Genomic DNA, 21,718 nt, shown 5'->3' with positions numbered 1-21,718 from the left:
ATCAAAACAAATATAACAGACATCCATTGCAAATTCCTATCGGTCAAGCACCTATTCCGGATAGAGAAGGTGAAAGTTTGCAAATCTTATATTCAACACTCGTAGATTCATATTCAAAATTTTTAGTCGTAAAAGAAATCCGAAGTAAATTAAATATAGAAAACAAAGCTTCAGAGATTCTGCAACAATTCCCATTAGCCAAAACCTTGATAATAGATAACGAACCAAGTTGTTCTTCATCCCAATTTAAACCTTTTGCACAAAGAAATGAGAAAGAAAGAAAGTCCTCATTTATGAATCATAAGCGGATTTATTTCATATAACTAATTTATGTTTTTATAAAGATATTATTACTTTTGAAACAGAATTTTTTTAACAGTCATAACGTTCAGAATTCACAATGGGAAATAACCAACGATTTAAAAATTATTAAAATTCTTATTTCTTAAATAATACCCACTAGTTCAAAAAGAGGCATTAATGAATTAGGCACAATCTGGAAATGGATAGCAGGAGCATCAGATCATGATGATTTCATAACAGTTCAAAATAAAATTTATGATTTGATAGAAAACAATAACGATCAATTAACTATATCTGACAACTTTAATACCGCCTTTAAAGATCAAGAAATTCCACTCAGAAAATACCGCCTTCGTTTGCTGACTTACGATCTTATGAATTTAATGGACACAATTACATTAGCAAAAATATATGTTTTCAACACAAAAATTGGAAACAGTGATGACATACTGGAAATTTATTACCATGAACAAAAATCTGTTATTATTACTGATCTATTGGATATATCTGAATTTAAAATCGCTTTGCACCAAGATCTTATTATTATATATATTAAATACCCTATAATTATCGATCGTTATGAAGTTTACATCTCAAGATCCATTTCAATAATCATGTCGCAAAATGTAAAAATAAGTTTTATGTAATGTCTAATTTTAAGACAAAATTATTTAACTGTCGCACATTAAACCCAGAAGATTCTTGCTTTACCAGATTACTAAATGGAGAAAAATCTTTATGTAATAAAAAAAAAGAAAAAAAAAAAAATGTACGAGTATATGTAATTCAAGAAGGAGCCATTTTTATAAACGGAGTTAATACAGTTAATGACACTTATTTAGATGGGTCATATTTACATATACATAATTCGGCCATCCTGATCGGTTGATCACCTGATCAAGACATATATATAGATACTTAAGTGGTATTTTTTCGTTATTGTTACATTTTTATTTCTGTTTTTTAGCTTTTTTAGTTTTTATCCAATGTCTTAAATTTTGCGCACTCCAAACACCTAGATAAGGACTACGTGCTACTTGAAAACCTTCGACGTCTTTTAATAAGAATCTGTCATTGTGCATCGCTTTTGCAATCACATATGGTCCTTTATGTTTGGGAATCAGTTTCCTAGCAGTCCCAACAGTCGAGTCAAAATGTACATAGTCTCCTTTTTTAATGACTTCTAGCCTTTACTCGACTTTTGTTATACAGCTTTTCATTATAATCTTGAACTTGCTTTTGGTGGGCATCAGTTTTTTCCTTATCTTTGTTTCCTTTTTGTTCTACTCCAAACAGCATTTTACTCGGAAGTTGTCTTATACTTCTGTGCAACGTATTATTTAGAGCATGTTCTATTTTATCTATAACATTGACCCCGTATACACCTTTACTTTGATCAACTAATTTCGCTATCATTGGTCCAAGGCTCCTGTTAATCCTTTTAACTTGACCATTGGCTTGTGGTGAGCCTGTGGCTATCTTGATGTGCTTTACATTATATTCTTCCATGAATTCTTCAAAGTCTTTAGACGTAAAACGACTACCCCGCCCTGAAATTATGCATTTTGGCCTACTATAGGCCCTAATGTAATGCCGTTATAGCCTCCCTAGTGCTTGTTGATTTATTTAACAATTTTCTACACGTGCGACGCACTTTTCTTTTAAATTTGGAAACCAATAAGTTTTTAAAATTATGTCCATCATTTTATCTCTCCCTATATGTCCTATTTCTTGTGGTATTTATATAGTACCTGATCTTCCATTTCTTCTGGCACATAAAATAATATCCTATCGTCATTTGCTTTTCTGTACACTACACCATTTCTCATTTCAAATAATTTAAGTTCTGCCTTCTCTTAAATCGTTCTAAACTTCTTAATTTTTAAATCCTAAATTTTCCTCAAAGCTGTTGGCTTCCACTATTAGAATATTATTGTACCCGCTGAGAGCATCCACATGCTGCATTTTGTTTCCCGCTCTGTGACATATCAAAATCATAGTTTTCCATCTCCAAAGCCCATCTTGATATCTTCGGTTTAAGTTCTGCTTTATGGATTGTTAACTTAAGTGCAATACAGTCAGTTTACCAATGTCACATGTTTCCCTTGCAAATATATCCTAAATCTACGAAGAGCATAGATAACCGCCAAAGTCTCAAGCTCAAAACTGTGTAACTAAGCCTCATCTGCTGTAGTCGCTTAAAGAAATAGAACACAGGATGTAACTTGCCATCATCTTTCCTCTGCAACAGTACAGCACCAAATCCTAGAGCGCTTGCATCACAATGTAATTCCGTATCGTCCTTGTGATTATATAACGCTAGTACTGGTGACTCAATAAGTTTTTCCTTTAATGTGAGAAAACAACTCATCTCTTCTTCACCAAATTGAAATGGTTTGTCCCTCCTTAACAAGTCATACAAAGGTTTTGCTATTGTAGAGAAACCTTCGAAAATATGAAGAAAGTCCCAAAAAACTGTCTACTGCCTGAACCTTCGTGGGAATCGTAAAATTTTTTACGGCTTCAATGGCTTTATCATCTGCCCTAATGCCATTCTCAGAAATAAAAAAATCCCAAATACTTTATATTTGCTTTCAAAAACTCACATTTATCCATTCTAAGTTTTAATCTGTTCTGTGTAAGCCTTTTAAAAATTTAATCTAATGTTTCTAAATGTTCATTAACATCTTTGCTGGCGACCATTATATCATTCATATACACTACTACTTTGTTTTCTGTAATCATATCATCGAAAATTTTATTAACAAAGCGTTGAAAAACCGCTGGTGCATTTTTGATACCCATTGGCATTCTTAAAAACTCGAATTGTCCGAGTGGTGTTATGGATGAAGTATATTTTGCATCAACAAAAACATGAAAATATCCATTTTTAAGATCTGACTTTGAGAATACTTTTTTGTCAACTAATCTATCTAATAAATCATCTATGTGTGGCAGAGGGTAATTGTCTTTTAGCAGTGTTTTGTTCAGTTTCCTATAACCAATGCATAATCTAATCTTACCTGTTTTTTTTTTTACTAATACTATCGGAGATGCAAATTCTGATTCGCTTGGTCTTATTATCTCGCTTTTTAAATATTCGTCTAGTAATTTTTGTAGCTTGTCCTTTCTTTATATGATAATCGTCGAGGACTGCAACTGAAAGGTTTTGCATTATTTAGACATAGTTTCATTTCTGCTCTAATCATTAGTTTTTCAGGTCTAGTTGCTTTCACATAACTGTTTTCAAGTATTTTTAAGAAACGACATTGTATTTGGTTAAATTTATTGTTTCGCTGCTTGTAAAGTCGATTTTAAGTATTCGGTTTCATAATTTACAATTTCCAGTTGCCCTTTTGTCCCTATAGTCGTTGGTTCTTTAATGATTGTTTTCTGTGTATTTTGATTGTCTTGCTTTGAATTTGTAAATTCAGTTGTTACGACGTTAAATCTCATAACTGTCTGATCGATATTTTCGTTGTTTTGCCTTGTAACTGTTTGACCTATGTTTTTACTATTCTGTCCCATAACTATTTGACTTACATTTTCACTATTTTGTCTTATAACTGTTTGACCTTTGCTTTTACTATTCTGTCCCATAACTGTTTGACTTACATTTTCACTATTTTGTCTCATAACTGTATGACTCGTTTCTTCATTACTTTGTATCATGGCCGTGTGGCCTATCTGTTCATTATGATTTTTTACGACTGCGTGTTCTGCTTTTAAAACTTTAATCGACAATTCCAAAACGTTATCGGTTAAAAAGTCATCTAAACACTCAATATTATGATTTACTTCAGCGACGCGCAAAGGCAGATCCCTAGCAGCAGTCGTTGGTTGTATCTTCTACAGTTATCATCTTTAAAGTTCTTAAATCTAAATTTAAATCACAAGCTTGCATAAAATTTCTACCCAAAACTACATCATGTATCATAGACTCATGGGTGACAACTGTTAAATTAAAGTAAAATTTTACTGTTCCTTTTAATACAAAACATAAAATTTTCCCGTAGATTTGTAATGGGCTTCTATTTATACCAAAATATTGTTCTTTGACTTGATGTAATTGGGCCTCCCTGGGCAACAAAGATATTTTAAGCAATGAAATTGGACTGCCATAGTCTAAGATGCATGCTGTAACCATAGGAGATATAATTTGACTGTCAAAATGGATTTTAATACACCTTACATATTTATTTACAGCATTCTCCTTTCTTTCCCCACATTGGGCTACAAAGTGGCCAAACTTGCCACAAGCATAGTAGGATCCTGGATCCCTTGCTAGCTTTGGACATTCCTTAGCGATGTGTCCTCTGGCGTTGCACTTACTGCAGCGGAATCCTCCGGTGCTGCTCCTATTTTTGTTGAGCTCCTTTGACGCCGACTCATTTGACTTATCCAAACGGATACCAACAAACGCACGAAAAATTTGCATCGGATCTGTGAAGCATTGGATGCGGGCCTGATCCCGCAAATTCTGTGATGGTATTCCCTCGACTATCTGGTCAATCAATTCGTCTGGATCAATGTTGATGCTGCTTGCCAGCATTGTCTTTGCCTCAAAATACACCGCGAACTTTTCGCCATAATGCCACTTCAAACCCTCAAATTTGCGTCGCGCCTCTGCTTTTGACAGCTTATCGCCGAATGCTAGGATCAGCTGTTCCAACAGATTCTCTGCCGGCTCCATAATACGCGTTGCATTTGCATGCAACCAGCGCTGGGCGATGCCTTTTAGTTTAGGCTCAATCACCATTTTTACGCACACTGCATCCAAGTTGTACATTTCAGCAAAGTTGCGTACTGGCTGGGTCCAAACGTTTGCGCAAGATGATCCATCGTAATCCATTATCATTTCTTTGGCAAACGAAAGTGAAAAACTTTGCGATTCTAATTCTTTGTTTACCACTGCCATTCGTCGTTGCTCAACACATACATCGATATCGGTGCCGCTATCGATATGAGCACTTCCATCGGTGTTTGGTATTTTTTCGCTCGCAGATTCCTGGAAGTTTTCGCATTAAACTGCTTGGTTACCTCCATCGATGCTCACTGCTTGATTGCAGTTTTCGGGCTTGCTGATGACGTTATTGGCAACTGTTTGCGACGCGGCTCTTACTTGCACAAGAATGTTCTGAAGCTCCTTTCTTCCAGCTTCGATTTCAGCGCGTATTTGTTGTAGCGACGATACTCCTTCGGCCATGGCAAGCCACTCGTCTCCCTTGGGCCTTGCAGGAATCTGATCCGACTTAGGGTCGGCATCCTCCGCAGAGAACTGCTCCCCCAAGTCATCCTCTAGGTCAAACTACTGAACGTGATCAGCCAAGTCTTCGTTTTCAGCGTCCACCGGTACTGGGGACTCCGGGCGAGTTCCACGAACTAACAAGTCCACGCCGTTTAGTCGGGCCACGAGTTCGGCCTTATTGCCGATTGTCGGCAAGTTCAGTGCCGCCAACCACCGTTTGAGCTGGACGACCGTAAATTGTTGTGCATCAATTAGATCCATTTTATGGGTCAGGACCACTTCTGAAGTTTATAGCAGTATAAACTGTTACACGAATTAAATAACTTTATTAATCTTGACCGTTCTCTTTCACTTCTTATTCGCAATTGCCCGGTTTTACATAAAGTCGGTTTTAACATACGATTACTTGAAGTTGGCTGCGATCAATATCGATACTTATAATTTTATCAGAGTTTCCAGATTGACCGCTTTACCGCAGAAGATACTTGTAAATGCTAAGGACTATTAAATAGCTATCCGTTACATTCAAATACTAGTTAATATACACTTACATCGAAATGTTAGAGTTAGCTATACATATACATAGCAGAGTTGTACTTAGTTATACTTATAGCAAGTCACTTATCCTACTACATACTCAAACCACGGCCAATTTAAATTAAAATACAACCAGAAACTAATATCCCCGACAATGAAAATACTGTAGAGGAAAATATCATTGTCGAATTGGCTACATTCATTATACCCATCAGTTCCAATGAAGAGACCTTCCATTCTTTAATCAAAGTCTCCAATCGATTCCCAGATCAGTTTCACACTCTCCGCATCAAACGGATTCTGTAAACATCCAAGCCGATATGGTAAGCCCCAGAGCCCCAAAAAGGGAGCCCCAAGTCCGCTTACGTAAACATCGTTTTCCGGCAGAATTTCAGTTCTGCAAAATTGCAATTTCAAATTTAATTGACAATTTTTATCATTCTATTTTTCGACTCTCTTGGATGATTCTCTTAATCAGATTTTTGAGATAAATCTCTTAAGCTGAGGTTTGATTATGGATTATTGAACCAAAGTCAGGCTGTACGTTTTTGAATCCGAATTGATCGGTCGACAACTTGAATATCGCGAGCAGTAAAAATTAAGTTCGGTACTAATAAAAAATGTGTAAACTAGTGAATAAGAATTAACAATAAATTTTTTTTTTTTTAAATTCACCAAGCAAGAATTTAATTTGTGTGTCTGCACTCAGGCCATGGGAATATGCTGAAACTAGCACTTCCCATAAGTTGGGCTCTGAGGCACGTTCATATTACGGTTGCCTGAACGAGTTTGGCGGCCGAGACTTTTGTAGTTATTTAAGTACACTGTAACACAATGTTGGTATCGGTATAGTAGGTACACGTTACAATGATGCGTACTTCAATATCCAGGACCCTGGAAAAATGTGCAAGTGTACAAGAAAAAAGGTCAAAGCTAAGACAGTGTTCCATTTTCTAAACTAATAAATGTGGCCATTTTTGTTGAATAATAATTTTTTAAATCTTTTAAAATCTGAATAAAAAAAACTTGACAATACATTTTAACCGATAGTAGTTTGAAACAGCACAAAAAAACAAAAAAAAAGTGTGTGGAAAAGTGTGAAAAATATTTCAAAATACATTTTTTACGATATAAAGCACAAGCCTTAAGCTTAGGAAGATACGAGTGTCCGATATTTAGCTACCTATAGCAGATTTACCGCCAAACTTCTGAACATTTCCAAAAGTGTTGGAACTAAAGTTTTTATACTTAGCTGCTTAACATCATTTAAAATTTCCAGGACCTTTAAATAGATTTTTTGTTGAATAATAAATAACTAAAACGTGATATTTTACAACTTAAATATTTTTGATCAGCATAGCTGAACAATTGGAAAAATGGGGGGAAAAAAAATCATACAAATTATAGCTTCGGTGTTTTTTGACATGTTATCTTCTAATATTGGGAATACAATTTTTAAAAAATAATTTTAATACAAATCGGACGAATCTAACAAATAATTAAAGAAACGGTTAACACCTTTCCTCTCTGAAGTCAAAACAGATAGTAAAATCCATCCTGATCACAAAAATAGACTCCTGTCTGCCCATTTACGGAAAAGCTCCTAAACACCTATAAAACCGTATAAAAACTTCCATAAACTCAGAAATAAGATAAGCGCTAGGTACATAGAGCAACACCAACCAACAATTTACTTTTAGAAGCCAATATAAGCAAACTAAAACACAGAACACAGTTCTTAAAAGGCAAACTTTCAAACAAATTATACACTCAGTTGACACCCCCCTAAAAACCTCACTAAAACCATGCAAACATGCTATTTGCTCAGACTCACTGTCTTCACTAAAGTCCCTCACAAACTCTAATAACCATTCCTACTATCCCTCAACCATCATAAACCTCGTTTCGAACCACTTCCCAAAACTATATAAATAAGAATTCCCAGCCACATCGCCATGACAGGGAACAAAAACGCCGATAAAACAGCCAAAGAAGCCCATAAGTGCCCCCTCACCTACTCCACAAACAAGAACTATAATGACATTTCACACTTCTTAAGAAAAACATATACAACCTAAATAAGCTGACATGTACAACAATGTATCTCCTAGATACAAACATGTGCTTAAGGCCTCACCACAATCCATCTGCCAGATACCCCCAAACTACGATAGGAAAAACCAAATACTCATACACCGAATACGACTAGGTCATGCCAAACTGACCAATGCCCATTACATGGATAGAACACTTCCCAACACATGCCCATTCTGCAACCACTCCCAATTAGACATCGACATACCTGAGAAAAACCTAAGGCCATAGGTGCCAGAGTTCTTTACTTACTTAGCTGATAGTGTTAACTTTAAGCTAGCTTTATATAAACAAAAACAAAACAACTTTTTCGGGGTCCCCTCAAATGAAAATGTTATTTTCTTATTTTGTTTGTCAATTTGTCCCAAAACGTTATTTTAGAGTCCTGAAAATTCTAGACGAAGGTAAACAGCTCAATATAAGAAACATTAGTTCTACCTCTTTTGGAAAAACTAGCTAGTTTGTCGAGAAAATAGCTATATAACTTGTTAACTACTAAAGCTACAGGCTTGTTCTATACGTCGTTAGAAAGGTATTTTGAAATACTACGTTTTAAACACAATTTGTCTAAATACAACCATTTAAAAATTATGGACAAAAGATTTTTTTTTTTTTTGGTTTTCTGTAGCTATTTTCTGATTGCTCAAAAACGGCTCTAACGGTTTTAAATTAATTTTTAAGGTTTATAGCCCTTGAGATTCCTCAACTTTTGGCATGGGACTTCTTGTAAAAATATCCGTTATAAAGTTATTAATAAACAAAAATTTACCAGATCAGATACTGCTTGAGCATAAACATTTTTTTTGCATATCCAAACTCTATTGGAAGGACTTGGAAATCTTACATGTTAAACGGCTTTAAAAAAGAAACTTTACTCTTACTTTTTTTTGGAAAAACTAGCTAGATCTTTTACAAACCGAACAAATTCAACAAAAAATTTCACATTTTTGATTTGCCTGCATCTTTTTTTAGTTATACCATTCGGAAAATAAGTAAAGGCGTTTATCAGGATTTGGCCGAAAAAAAAAGATTGTTTAGTTCCTTTTTTTTTAAATTTGTAAAAAAGGCTAGTTTTAAAAAAGTACCCTCTGTTTTCAAATCTATATCTCCATCAGTAGTTGCTTTTGCATAAAATCCTCTGAAACCTCTACATTTTAAATACATTTTCTAACATACAATATCAACTTAAAATAGATATTTTGTTTGTAAAAGAACGGCCCATAATTAATTTAATTTATTAATTTAATTTTGTACACCAGTAACTTGTGAACAACTAAAGCTAGATGTTTTAAAATGTTCTTTGTTCAAATTTTTTTTTAACTTTTTTCTGATTTTTGAAAAGTGCTAAAACGATTTCGGGTAAAATTTTAAAGTTAAAATTTTGTTTCTATCATAAAAAGTGTAGGCGCTACAGATTTTTGCGTATTTCGCGAAACAAACTTGCGATGCATAGGAAGCTCAGGAATCTGCATGCCGAGTATGAATATTCTAGCTCTTATAGTTTCCGAGATCTCAGCGTTTAAATTCTTAAACAGTTCCCGCATAGGGAACTTAAATTCTGGGAAAGTATACGTATAACATGATTTATGTTTAAAACAAAACTTCTGATATTAAACAAAAATACCTCTTAACGACGAACAAATATAGTGACGATCGCACCTTTAACAAACAAAACTTCTGATATCAATTTTTGTGACGAAAATGTAATATGCGGTCTACTAAATAAAAACACTTTATACCATTTGTACATTAGGAACGCTTCATTAAAACCAAACACTTAATGTAAAAAAATGTAGCTTCAGTAGTTTGAAAGTTACGGGTGTACGAAATTGAACTATTTATAGTTGTTCTACCGCAAAACTAGTAAACTTTAACAAAAGTGGCAGAACTACATTTTTTTTATATTAAGCTGTTTAACATCATCTAAAATTCCAAGGATCAAAAAAATTTTATTGCTGAGGGAATGTTACCTGCTTTGAACTAATAAACGAAGCCATTTTTGTTGAAGATTAATTTTAAAACGTGGCGTCTTAGAACAATAGCTTGCATGTCAAAAGTTGTGGCATGTGAAGGGGTATACACTCTGAGGCTTAGCCCGAAATCGCTTGACACACTTTTGATAAGTGGAAAAAAAGCTAATAAAATGAAAATAAAAAAAAACTATTGCCAATTTATATTAGTATTTATATATAATATAATTAATTATAATATTAATTTATATTAATATTTAATATTATTTTGAGAAATAAGAAAAAAAGTTTTTAAAAAACATAATCTGTAAACGATGGTATTTGGACAAATCTTGTTAAGAAAGTGTAAAAAGTATCTTAAAAAGCCTTATTAACGGCATATACAAGCCTGTAGCTTCAGTATTTCGAAAGATACGGGTGTACCAAATTGAGCTATGTCTAGCTGTTTTCCCTCCAAACTAGCGAAAGTGGCAGAGCTAAAGCTTTTTATATGTAGAACCCACACACTGTCCACGGAGTTAGCCATCCGGTTCAAACAAAAACCGGATAAAAAGCCACGATCAACGCCCTATTGGATCATGGATCCGAAGCAACCATAATCTCGGAGCATACAGTCCAATCGCTACGTCTTAAGAAGGTTTCCACGCGCACCACGATTGCAGAAGTTGGAGCAAGTAAAACTTAGCAGTTCAAGGCACCGTTAGCTTCAGCATTTGTCCACAGAGCAGCAGCTCACCCAGTTTAGAAGTCGGTGCTGCCTTTATCCTAAATTCCTTAAGAAAATTTTTTTCCGGCCATAGCATCCTTTCTCGGAACTGGGAACATCTCACTGGCCTCGCGCTAGCATACCGCTCCAAACGAATCGACCCAATAATCGGAGCCAATTTGTTGTTTTAAATATTTCTGCCAGGTCTACGAGCCAGATCAGTAGCCGATCCCATGGCACAAAACACAATCTTCGTGTGGGCCCGTCCTGTCCGGACAAGCAGGATTTGCCGAGCCCAACCAGCAACTGCATTGTCATCACACCGCAATAGACAAAGAAAATCTAGCAAAAAAGTTTTGCGAAATAGATGCAGTTACTGAACGCCATCCTCTCCATTGAACAGTCTTGGTGCGAAGAATTCTTTAAAGAAACCCACCGGCACCTAGAGAGTGGACGTTATGAAGTCAGATTGCTGTTCAAAACACTTCGACCAGAAATGACCATCGGACGATCCCATCAGATGGCCCTAAACAGATTCCTACACCTGGAACGTCACTTTAAACGATCACCAGATAAATAGATCCGTTATTGCAACAGAATTAACGAATATTTTGGGTTTGGCCAGATAACGCAAGCGAAAAGTACCGAGCGACAGAACACCCAAGTTAACGCTAGCAACATATCCCCTTGTTTTCTTCCACGTCACGTGGTTATCAAGGAAGAAATCCTGTCCACCAAACATAGGATCCTGTTTAACGCATTCGCCACATCCACATTCTGTATGTATGAATTGGAGAAAATATCCATATGCATTCAAAGCAGGTATCCAAAAGATGTATCGATGCATGCTGACGGCGACATCAACAAAAAGTGTCTCACAACGGTAAGTTCCGGAGTAGCATTCGCTCCGTTTACAGCGATTCGAGTGCTACATCAAATTGGCGACGACGAAACTAGCAGATATCCGAGGGCGAAACAGGTCCTGCATGCAGTTAAGAAAGTGGGCAAGCAACAGTCCATCATTGTTGGCAGAAATTCGTCGAGCACAGATGCAGTAGTACTTTGCTACAATGGGACAATGAGGACCCGGTCAAGACATCGGAAATGTACTGGATACCAAGTTTAGATGTGTGCAAATACAAAATCCTTCATAAACCTCCGATCATCAATACGAAAAAACTAATCCTATCTAATATATCACTATTATTCGATCCTATCGGACTGATTGCCCCGATCATCATATCGGCTAAAATTATATGAAAAGAAATAATGTTGTCAACGATCACCCAGTGCGATAGAAACATTACTGGATTGCAATGGGATGACGCAGTTTCTTCGCATTTCGCGGGATTCTGGACGCGTTTCCCTCGCATCTCGCGGCATGCTGGACGCAATTTCTCAATGCTTTAGATGACATTACTCTGGACCGGACTTTCCTATGACTCTGGCGAGCGCTTTCAAATCCATGTCTTTTATGACGGCTCATACAGTAAACTAGCTCACTATGTTTCCTTACTTACAGCCACAACCAAAGTTTCTCCTACAAAACCCTTAACTATTCTAAGAACCGAATTAAGCGGAGCAGTTTTCGGCGTTAAGCTGGTACGATGGGTATAGGAAAATAATACATGGACCAACGAGTCCATCCCGGTATTTTACTGGACGGATGCAACGATCGTCTTATATTGGATAAATGTGGACCCAAACCGTTGGATAAAATTCGTGGCGAACAGGGTGGCATATATCCATACACACTCAAACCCACAATTGTCACCAATGAAGACAAGTGAGCACCAACAAAAATCCTGCCGATCTTGCCATACGCGGGAAAAGTCGCAAGGAGCTTTCCACATCGTCAATGTGGTGGAAGGGCCCAAGTATTCCAGAAGCCAAACCAGACAAGATCAACATTCGCATGCTTGTCAAGAAAGACAGCATTCTCAACCGCTATTCAACCGTTAGCCATTTTATCCGCATAACCGACTACATTCTCAGGCTTAGTATAAACTCGCGGCACAAGGCTGATCGACTTACTGTCCATAGTTCAATTGGTTAAAGCTAAATCGTTTACAATTCACTCTTCCAAACTACTTCCGAAGCTAAGCAAACTGCGAAGTCTAAACTCATTTATCGAAGATAACGTTCTTCGCGTCTGTGGCCGCTTAAGTCTCGCGCATTTGTCGTTCCATCGTAAACATTCATTAATCTTACCAGCACATCACTCATTCACAGATCTTGTCATTAAGGATACACATCATTCCACGCTTCATGGTTCAGCTGACATTAGCGCAGACACGTTTACGATTTTATTTCGCCGCGATCGCCGAGTTTTGAGGGCTATGAGAGGCGAAAGTTAAATCAATTAAACGGCTGGAAGCTCCCGCATCACTTATGAAGAGCTTTCGACGGTACTTATATATAACCATGTCTGAATTCGCGGCCACTGTGCCCCCCCTCCGCAGAAAGGAAGATCTGAACTACCTCACTCTAGGAAAAAAATTTTCTAAAAGGCGATGCCAAGCTTGCGCTCCACCAGAATGTAGAGCCCCATAAAGAAAGTTTAAAGAAAACTTTCTCAACCAGCAGAGGATGATCTATGGATACAGGAAGAAATGGACTCAGGATTGGCTTGCCCATTTGCAGAAACGGCCAAGATGGTGTGAAGTCACAGAAAATCTGCAACTCAATGAGCTGGTAATTCTAAAAAATGAAGAGACTCCGCCTGCTCAATGGAAGTTAGGCGGTTCATTCAGTTACATCCCGGCTCGGATGAACTCGTACGGGTCGTATTCATCAAAACTTAAAATGCAACATTTAAACGGGCAATTACCAAGATCTGCCGTTTACCACTAAATCACTAACGCAGTCTAATCCTGTTATATATATTCTCAACTAATCTTACATCTTTCAGAGCTGACGCAGTTTCAGTTTTGTCAGTTTGTTAGTTGTCAGTTTTTGGCGAGGGAGCCGTGAGATTAGGGAAAAACAGAACGGTTTGAGTTGGTCACACAGAGAAGAACTTGGAATTGAAAAGAAGACACCAGTGAATTTGATCCGAGAATATTGCTTGAATTGTAAACTTAGTGCACAATATATAACACTATATTTCAGTATAAACCCTAATCTTTTTCATTGTTTGCCTCTTCAATCAAACACAAACAAACACCAAAGATATAATTTTTCTTAGTATTTTCCCACCAATTTGCCAATCAGCTAGCAACAATCCTTACTCATGGTTGTTACTCATGTTGATTAACTTCTGTTAAATTATTTTCCCACCAATTTTCCGACCCTTTTTATGGCATCTATATAATATATTCCGTCCGATTTTGATAAAATGAAAATCAAAATTCGGAACTTATTAAAAAATTTTAATACCAAGCGTAGAAGGTTATATGTTAAAATACACCAAAGATATTATTTTTATACATTTACTTTTCCGATTATTCCTAAGGGAGCTATAAGTTATAATGGTCAAACATGGCTGACTTATACACTACCTGCGTTTAATGATAAATCTCTTGGTGTAACAGATGTGCTTTCTTATAAAAAGTCAAATGGTGTCACCGTGTGTCACTTAACGAGTATAAATATTCACCTAAAATAACAATTGCTTATTCTCCTTGCTTACAGGGTGAGTTCCAAAGTAAACAGGACTTTTTTAATCTAGCGCCCTCTAGTGGCGCCATCTATATGTCACCTGGTGCGTTAGATTCTGCTGTCGTTTATCGACTTCCAGACATTTTATCTATTGGAAGTGAGGTTCGAACAAAGAGCCAACATTAAATTTTGTTTTAAAATTTTTTCCGAAACGTTTCAATTGATAAAACAAGTTTATGGCGATGATTGCCTATTTGGGCTGAAGTTATGCGGACGTAGAGGCCATTCAAAAGGCTTGCAACGGCACCCTGGCGGACATACCGGGCAACGAGCGCTGGTAGACGTTTGTAGGCGGCGGCGTCACTTTGCTGGTGCGGCTGGCGTTAGACGGTTTGCTGCGGGTTGCTGCTACGCTGTAGGGAAAAGAAACTCGATTCTCGAAGTGCACCGGTGACCGAATAGAACACAAACTTTAACTTTTAAGCGGAGTCGGACGAGCGACCGTTTATTTGTAATCAGTCTCAGAAACGAACTGCCTTAGCCTAAAAAGCCTTCAGCGCTCCATTGCGCATTGGAGACTCCAAGAAGGGGAGATGGGACAAGAGCGGGAGAGTGAGACTAGGAGAGTGGTGCAATAGGGGGTGCCAGTGTGACCGCAAGGTATACGCAGATATTACCACAATAATCAACACTGCACCCTCAAGAAATAATGGTCTAAAAATTGTATTTTTTTAGTTGGCCAGTTTTTTTTTAGCTTGATGAGACTAAGCCTTAGTGTTATTTGGTCTTTGAGAAGCTAAATTTTGGCATTATTTAATATTTATCAACGAATTTTCTTTTTAGAAATGCTTGCGGTGCTCTGCGAAATTTGTCTTATGGCAGACAAAATGATGAAAACAAACGTGCAATAAAGAACGCTGGTGGAATAGGCGCCTTGGTCCACCTGCTCTGCCGGACTCAAGAAACAGAAGTTAAAGAGTTGGTGACAGGAGTTTTGTGGAACATGTCTTCTTGTGAAGATTTAAAACGGTCAATTATTGATGAATCACTTGTTTCTCTAGTCTGCAGCGTTATTAAACCTCATTCCGGATGGGATGCTGTTTGTTGCGGAGAAACATGTTTTTCTACAGTATTTCGAAATGCTTCTGGAGTATTACGAAATGTCAGTTCTGCTGGAGAACATGCAAGAGGATGTCTTCGTAATTGCGAACACTTAGTTGAGTGTCTTCTTTATGTAGTACGAACAGCGATTGAGAAAAATAATATTGGAAATAAAACAGTTGAAAATTGCGTTTGTATACTTCGCAATCTTTCATACCGATGTCAAGAAGTTGAAGATCCCAATTACGACAAGCATCCTTTTATAACACCAGAAAGAGTTTTACCATCTCCATCAAAAGGTAATGAAATATTTATTTATTTATTTATTATTAAAGATAGAGAAACTAGAGTTTACAAAACTAGACTAACTTAGTTGGTAAAGCGCTGGCGGAAAAGCCTTCGGCTTTTAAGGTTAATGATAAGAAGTCTATTAGTTTAATTACATATTGTTTGTTGTATTTAGGCAACATAGTTGGTAAATTTTATTTACGTCCATTTTTGGTATTTTTAAATTTTGTGGTATAGGTTTGAAATTTTTAAGAAAGTTAAAATTTTTTCTAAATTATCAGGGTTGAGTTCGTTAAGGAGATTTAATTGGTTTGTATTTTTGAAGATAGATAGTTTAGAAGGGAGGAGTGATGGGCATGAATTTAATAGGTGGGGTATGGTATTGTCGCCTTGGCAGAATGGGCAGGGTGATGTTTGGTTTTGATTAAAATAGTGCTCGTGTGTTATTTTAATTTGATCAAGTCTGCTCGATTTGGAAGGATCTACAATAATTGTCGATGTTTGACTTGTCTTTGTTAATGTTTTTATACCACTGATTGCAGTGTTCTATGTTTCGTTTATTTCTTGTTAGGAATTCTAGTTTTAAGTGTCTGTTTATGTCTGTTAAATTAATGTTGCAAGTTGATTTTGCTGTTTAGTCGGCTAGCTCGTTGCCTGCTATGCCTACATGATCACGGATCCACAATATTTTAATTTTTGGGACTAGTTTTGTAAAAATTGTTCTGATTTTGTTGGAGTAAAAATTGTTGTTGTTTGTGTTTCTTATGGCGTCAATTGCTGAGAGAGATTCACAGCAGATCATGAACTTTCCCCCTGTGCTTTTGACTTGGTCGATCGCTACTAATATGGCTATTATTTCTGTGGAGAGTACTGATGAGCATGGGGGTATGGGGGCATATTTAATAATACAAGTATCTGTTGTGATTTCATATGATATACTTAAGTTCATTTTTGATCCGTCCGTAAATATGAATTTGTGTGTTTTATGGCTGTCTTTGGTATGTTTGTATAGCTTCCTGTATGTACCTGGTAGTGTGGTTTGTTTCTTGTGCTCTCTAAATGTTGTGTCTATGAGGTTTGGGAGATCCCAAGTTGGCAGGTATTTGTGTAGTTTAAGTGGTTCGTAGGGTACGTTTAGTGCTTGACAAAGGTTTATTGTGCAGTCTGGTTTATGTGTTCTTTTTTGATTGTCTTTGTTTGACAAGTTTGTGTATTGGTGTATCTTTGGAAAATATAAGGATTTTTGTGGGTTTGGCTGTTTGAAGGTCTCGTTTTTGCTCTAATGGGAGGATGTTGGCTTCGTATAGCAAGTTATTTATGGGTGTGGTTCGGTATGCGCCGAGGGCTAGACAGATTGCAGTGTTAATGGGTGTTTTTAATTTGTATAGCACGCTTTTCGGAGCCTGTCCGTATAGAAACAGGCCGTATTCCATTTTTGCTATGACTGTTGCTTTTGCGACGTGGAGTAATGTTTGTGTATTACAATTGAATTTGAGGTTGGAGAGGCATTTTATGATATTCAATTTTTGGTGAAGTGATGAAAGAAGTGATTTTATGTGTGTGTCCCATTTATATTTACTGTTTATAGTTATCCCTAAGATTTTGAGTGCTGTTACTTGCTGTATTTGTGTATTGCTACAGCTTATGATGCTAGTGCAATTGTGTTTTTGGCAAATGTGGAGGCATTTAGCTAATGATAGAGATGCCATTGATTATGAGCACCAGCTGCTTATGTCATGTAATAAGCTGTCTAGGTTGAAATTAAGGTTTTTGTTGTTTCTGAGATTTATTATGAGGAAAAAGTCACACCTACTCGATCAAAGGCTCTTGAAAAGTCAAAAGTGACGAGGGAGGTGTGCCTCTTCGACTTCGTTATGAGATGGTCTACGTATAGGAGACTATCCGAAGTCGATTTGCCTTTTTTAAAGCCGAAATGGTTTGTATTTAAAAGTTTGTTGTGGATCACAAACCACCATAGTCTTTTCGATATGATTTTGTCTAGTGTTTTTGCTAGACAGCAGTTTAGGGAAATGGTTGTGTACAAAGATATTTGTTTTGTCAGTTTTTGGCTTAAGTATCGGTATGATTTATTTTGTAGGCTTGAGGTATGTGGCTGTCGAAAATTTGGTTAAAGATGTTTTTTATTCTGTTTTTTGTGGTAAGGGAGTTGTTGCGTGTCATTTCGTAAGAAATTCTGTTTAATCCATGAGTGGATCCTTTCAGTGTTTCTACTGCTGCAATTAATTCAAGTTAGTTATGTTTTCCTCGATAGTTTTGGCTGTTGAGGTCGGTGTAAAATTTGTTGTGTTAATTTTCTATTTGTTATTTCGTAATTCGTCTGAGAAGTATCTGTTGTTGTTGTGTTGTTTTAGTATGGCTTGAATTTGTTTGCTTGGGTTAAGACCGCAGAAGTGTTGCGAGAGGGTGTTGGCTATTTCGAGAGTATCTGTTGTTGTTGTGTTGTTTAAGTATGGCTTGAATTTGTTTGCTTGGGTCAAGACCGCAGAAGCGCCTTATGTTGCTCAATAATATTTTAGATGAAGGAGTTTCTGGCTGTATGGTGGCTGTAAAGGAGCTGGAAGCTTCGCTTTTTCTTTTTTTAATTTCGAACTTGTACTTGGAGTTTATACATTTTTAAGGTTGATGTTGCGATTAAGTGCTTTCCAAGCTAATTGTTTTTCTTTTTTTAACTGTGCTAGTTTTTTGTTCCACCAGGGAACCTTGAAGGGCTTTGTATTTACTGAGGTTTGTAGAATGGAAATGTTTGCGCTATGTAATATAATTTTGTTAAGTTGTGCGGCTTCTTTTACCTCACGTTTAGTGAAGTGGGGAATATTTCGTTATTTTTGTGTGTGAGAGTCTCGAATTGCTCCCAATTGTCTTTTTTTAATATAAAAAATGGTTTTAAAAATTTGTTTATCTTGTTTGGAGGGAATAGAGAGATAACTATCGAAAAATGGTCGCTGCCGTATAGATCATTAAGTGAAAGGTCGATATGCGTGAATGTGTTGTGTGTTGAGAAATGTGTGGGGAATTTGTCATTTAGTAAGATTAGCTGTGTATTGTCAATAAATTGTTGTATGGTTTTTTCTCGAGAATTAGTTTTTGGGAAACCCCAGGAAAGGTGCCATCCGTTAAAGTCTCCTAGAATTAGTGATGGTGTTCGGTTGTTGTACAAAGTGTTTTCAAGCATTTGGTTTGTGACGGTTCTGTTTGCGGCAATGTATGTTGTCTTTATGTGCATGTTCTGTATTGCTAGAGCTTCAAAGTCGTTTGGAACATTTACTATAGAGTATTGAATTGACTTGTGTACTTATAGCGCTACGCCGCCAAATCTATTGGTGGCTATGTTTGTTAGTAGTGTGTATTGGAGTTGGTATATTGTTAGTGTATTGTATGTGTGTTTCGCGGTGTGTGTTCTTGGTTGTGGATGTAGTTTGAGCATTTGAAGATGTTGATGTGAGCGTATTTGGACATCGGGTTCTTATGGTGGTTCTGGTGTTTGTAAGTGTGTTTGCATAAGAGTTTCTTGTTTTGTATCCGTGTCGCTCAAAGTATATACCCAGAGCAGTTTTATGATCGACTTTTTCGGTGGTTTTTATGGCAGTGAGTTCTTGTTGTTTAAGGAATGTGGGGCATTTGCGGTCCAAAGGGCTATGCTGGGTGTCAATTTCAAGATTGTTTGTCCTTTATGCAGAGTTCTTCTTCGGTGCTCTTGCATATGGGTGCAGGGTTTCAAATGTAATTATTATGAGTCCGGTTTCTGTTAGGTTGTTGTTGGTGGTGTTGCTGTAGTTGTTGGTGTTGGTGCTTTGTCTCTCCATTATTTTTGACTTCAATTACTTTCTGTGGTTTTAGTTCTCTGAGGATTGTTTCTTCATCTATGTATCTAAGGTCATTACAGTAGATAACGCCTTTTGAAAAATTAAGTGTATTGTGTTCGGTAGCTGTTATTTCCATGTCTGCGATTTTGGTAAGTTTTAAAAGTTTTGTAGCTTGTGTTTTTTTTTGTTTTTATCAAAAGTTCGCCGTCTGGGGTTTTTTTCACAGAATCAACTCTTCCTCCGCAGGCAAAGTCCACAGATTTTTCGATGATGAAAGGTGAAACGGTTTTAAATAGGGATTCATTTTTACTTTTTTTTGGGCTTTACAATAAATTTGGGTTGTCCTAGTTGATACGATCTGGTAGAGTATTTAGCTATGTCTGGTGGCTCGTGCATGCTTGCTTGCAAAGGGCTTGCGCGCGATTGCTAAGAAATGGTGTGTTTTTTGTTGTTGTCTTTTTTTGTTTTGTGCTTAATATTTGTTTTTTAACTTTTGCTGATAAGCTCAATAGGTTTTTTGCGAACGCGGGATCGATGCTGTTCTAATACGGCTTGTCTCTTCGGAGGTTGGAGTGGTGCTGAGGTAATGAAATATTAAAATAATACTTTTTCCTGGAAGAATGATTTTTTTTTAAATGTCAATGTTAGCCTATATATTTATTACACATAGTATATCTTTAATAAAATGTTTATACAACTATTATTTAGAAATAGGAGCTTAGCAGGCAGTCCTCCGCGTATGTAAAATACAAAAAAGGAAATAGAAATAATCAACGTTAGTAACACCCTGTTAAATTTTTAAGGATTGTTGCCAGCTTCATTAATATAAAAAAAATATTTCATTAGAAACAGACTGTTTCTAAGATAGCTATACGAGTATGTTAGATTCATCCGATTTCTATTAAATTCTTACAAATATAAAAACGATATTCCTAATATTATAAGATAATATGTCAAAAACCAATTATCCGATCATTCCTATGACAGCTATTAATATAGTCGTCTGATTTTGATAAAACTAAAGAATATACATATGTTTCCAAAAGACTCCACTACAATTTAGACATTTTGCAGGCTATGCATTTTTTTAAAGAGATTCTTAAGACTTATGATAAATATACGGATTGGTTTGTTATATATTCTAATTTTAATTTTTCTATTTAAATATAAATATCAGAGTAATTGCACAAATAATTCTTTTTGCACATCTTATTAAATGATATTAGCTATGTCTAAATAAAGAAGTCCCGCGCAGCAGTCGTGATCGAAGCGGTCAGGGGGAGGCTTCAGCGAGTGTCTTTATGGCAATTGGTATTGTTTGGTAACACCTAAACTGTAGAAAATACTACCAATCTACGATGAAAGGATGAGAATTGGTTGCGTCGCCGCAACACAGAAAGGCCAACAAGTCCTTTACGTGGCGTCATCTTTTACTTCAGCAGTAATGTGAAGGAGACCGTATTTGCCTAATAGCCAAACAAACCCTCGGTTTATAGCTGTACGCAAAACAGCAATTTAAAAGTAGCGTATAGCAGTTAAGGAGGAATACTTCACAACCAAGAACACATCAATACGGGTTTCAAGCCTATTCAAAAACAAAGTAAATGACAAAATATTATCGCTATCGAAACGGGAGTTCTTCAAGTAAGAGAGTATTTACGTTTGTTAGATAAATGGCTTTAATGGCTAAGTATATGACTTATATGTGCGTCTACCTATGCTTTAAGACTGATTTCTTAAAGACAACAACTAATCGCATGCTTGTTTGAAATGAATCCGAATCACACAAAGCCTTGCAGTGCAGCAGACATTCTACTATGGGCAACCTGAGGTTTGCTGATGATAGGAAGGGAACGGAAAATTTCTAATCTATCTTTTCTAACTAAACTTTCTAGATGTTTTCTATTAGGCGGTCGCAGCAAAAGTGATCTTTATTGCACATATTTGTACAGGCTTAACGTATTTTACAAGAGTTCAGGGTATACAGTATGAGGGAGTGAGACAACCATAGTGTTTCTTAAGAGTAACAGGGATGTTTATATCTTGT

General features: G+C 36.5%; 1 protein-coding gene and 1 long non-coding RNA gene across 6 annotated transcripts in view; one reads left to right on the top strand and one right to left on the bottom strand.

Moving 5' to 3' along the window:
- The window catches only part of LOC108036885 (uncharacterized), a 55,359-nt gene that overhangs the window by 3,571 nt on the left and 30,070 nt on the right, over positions 1–21,718 (bottom strand). The gene's annotated exons all lie outside the window — the stretch shown is intronic.
- The window catches only part of LOC108036882 (catenin delta-2), an 84,924-nt gene that overhangs the window by 48,325 nt on the left and 14,881 nt on the right, over positions 1–21,718 (top strand). For both annotated transcript variants that reach the window (XM_017113257.3, XM_017113258.3), the window contains exon 3: positions 15,302–15,858. In XM_017113257.3, coding sequence (XP_016968746.1) covers positions 15,302–15,858 — 557 coding nt within the window. The remainder of the gene's footprint in view (positions 1–15,301; positions 15,859–21,718) is intronic.

This window comes from Drosophila biarmipes, unplaced genomic scaffold (assembly GCF_025231255.1).
Source record: "Drosophila biarmipes strain raj3 unplaced genomic scaffold, RU_DBia_V1.1 ptg000007l, whole genome shotgun sequence".
Classification (NCBI taxonomy): domain Eukaryota; kingdom Metazoa; phylum Arthropoda; class Insecta; order Diptera; family Drosophilidae; genus Drosophila; species Drosophila biarmipes.
This window is presented reverse-complemented; position numbering and strand designations above follow the sequence as displayed.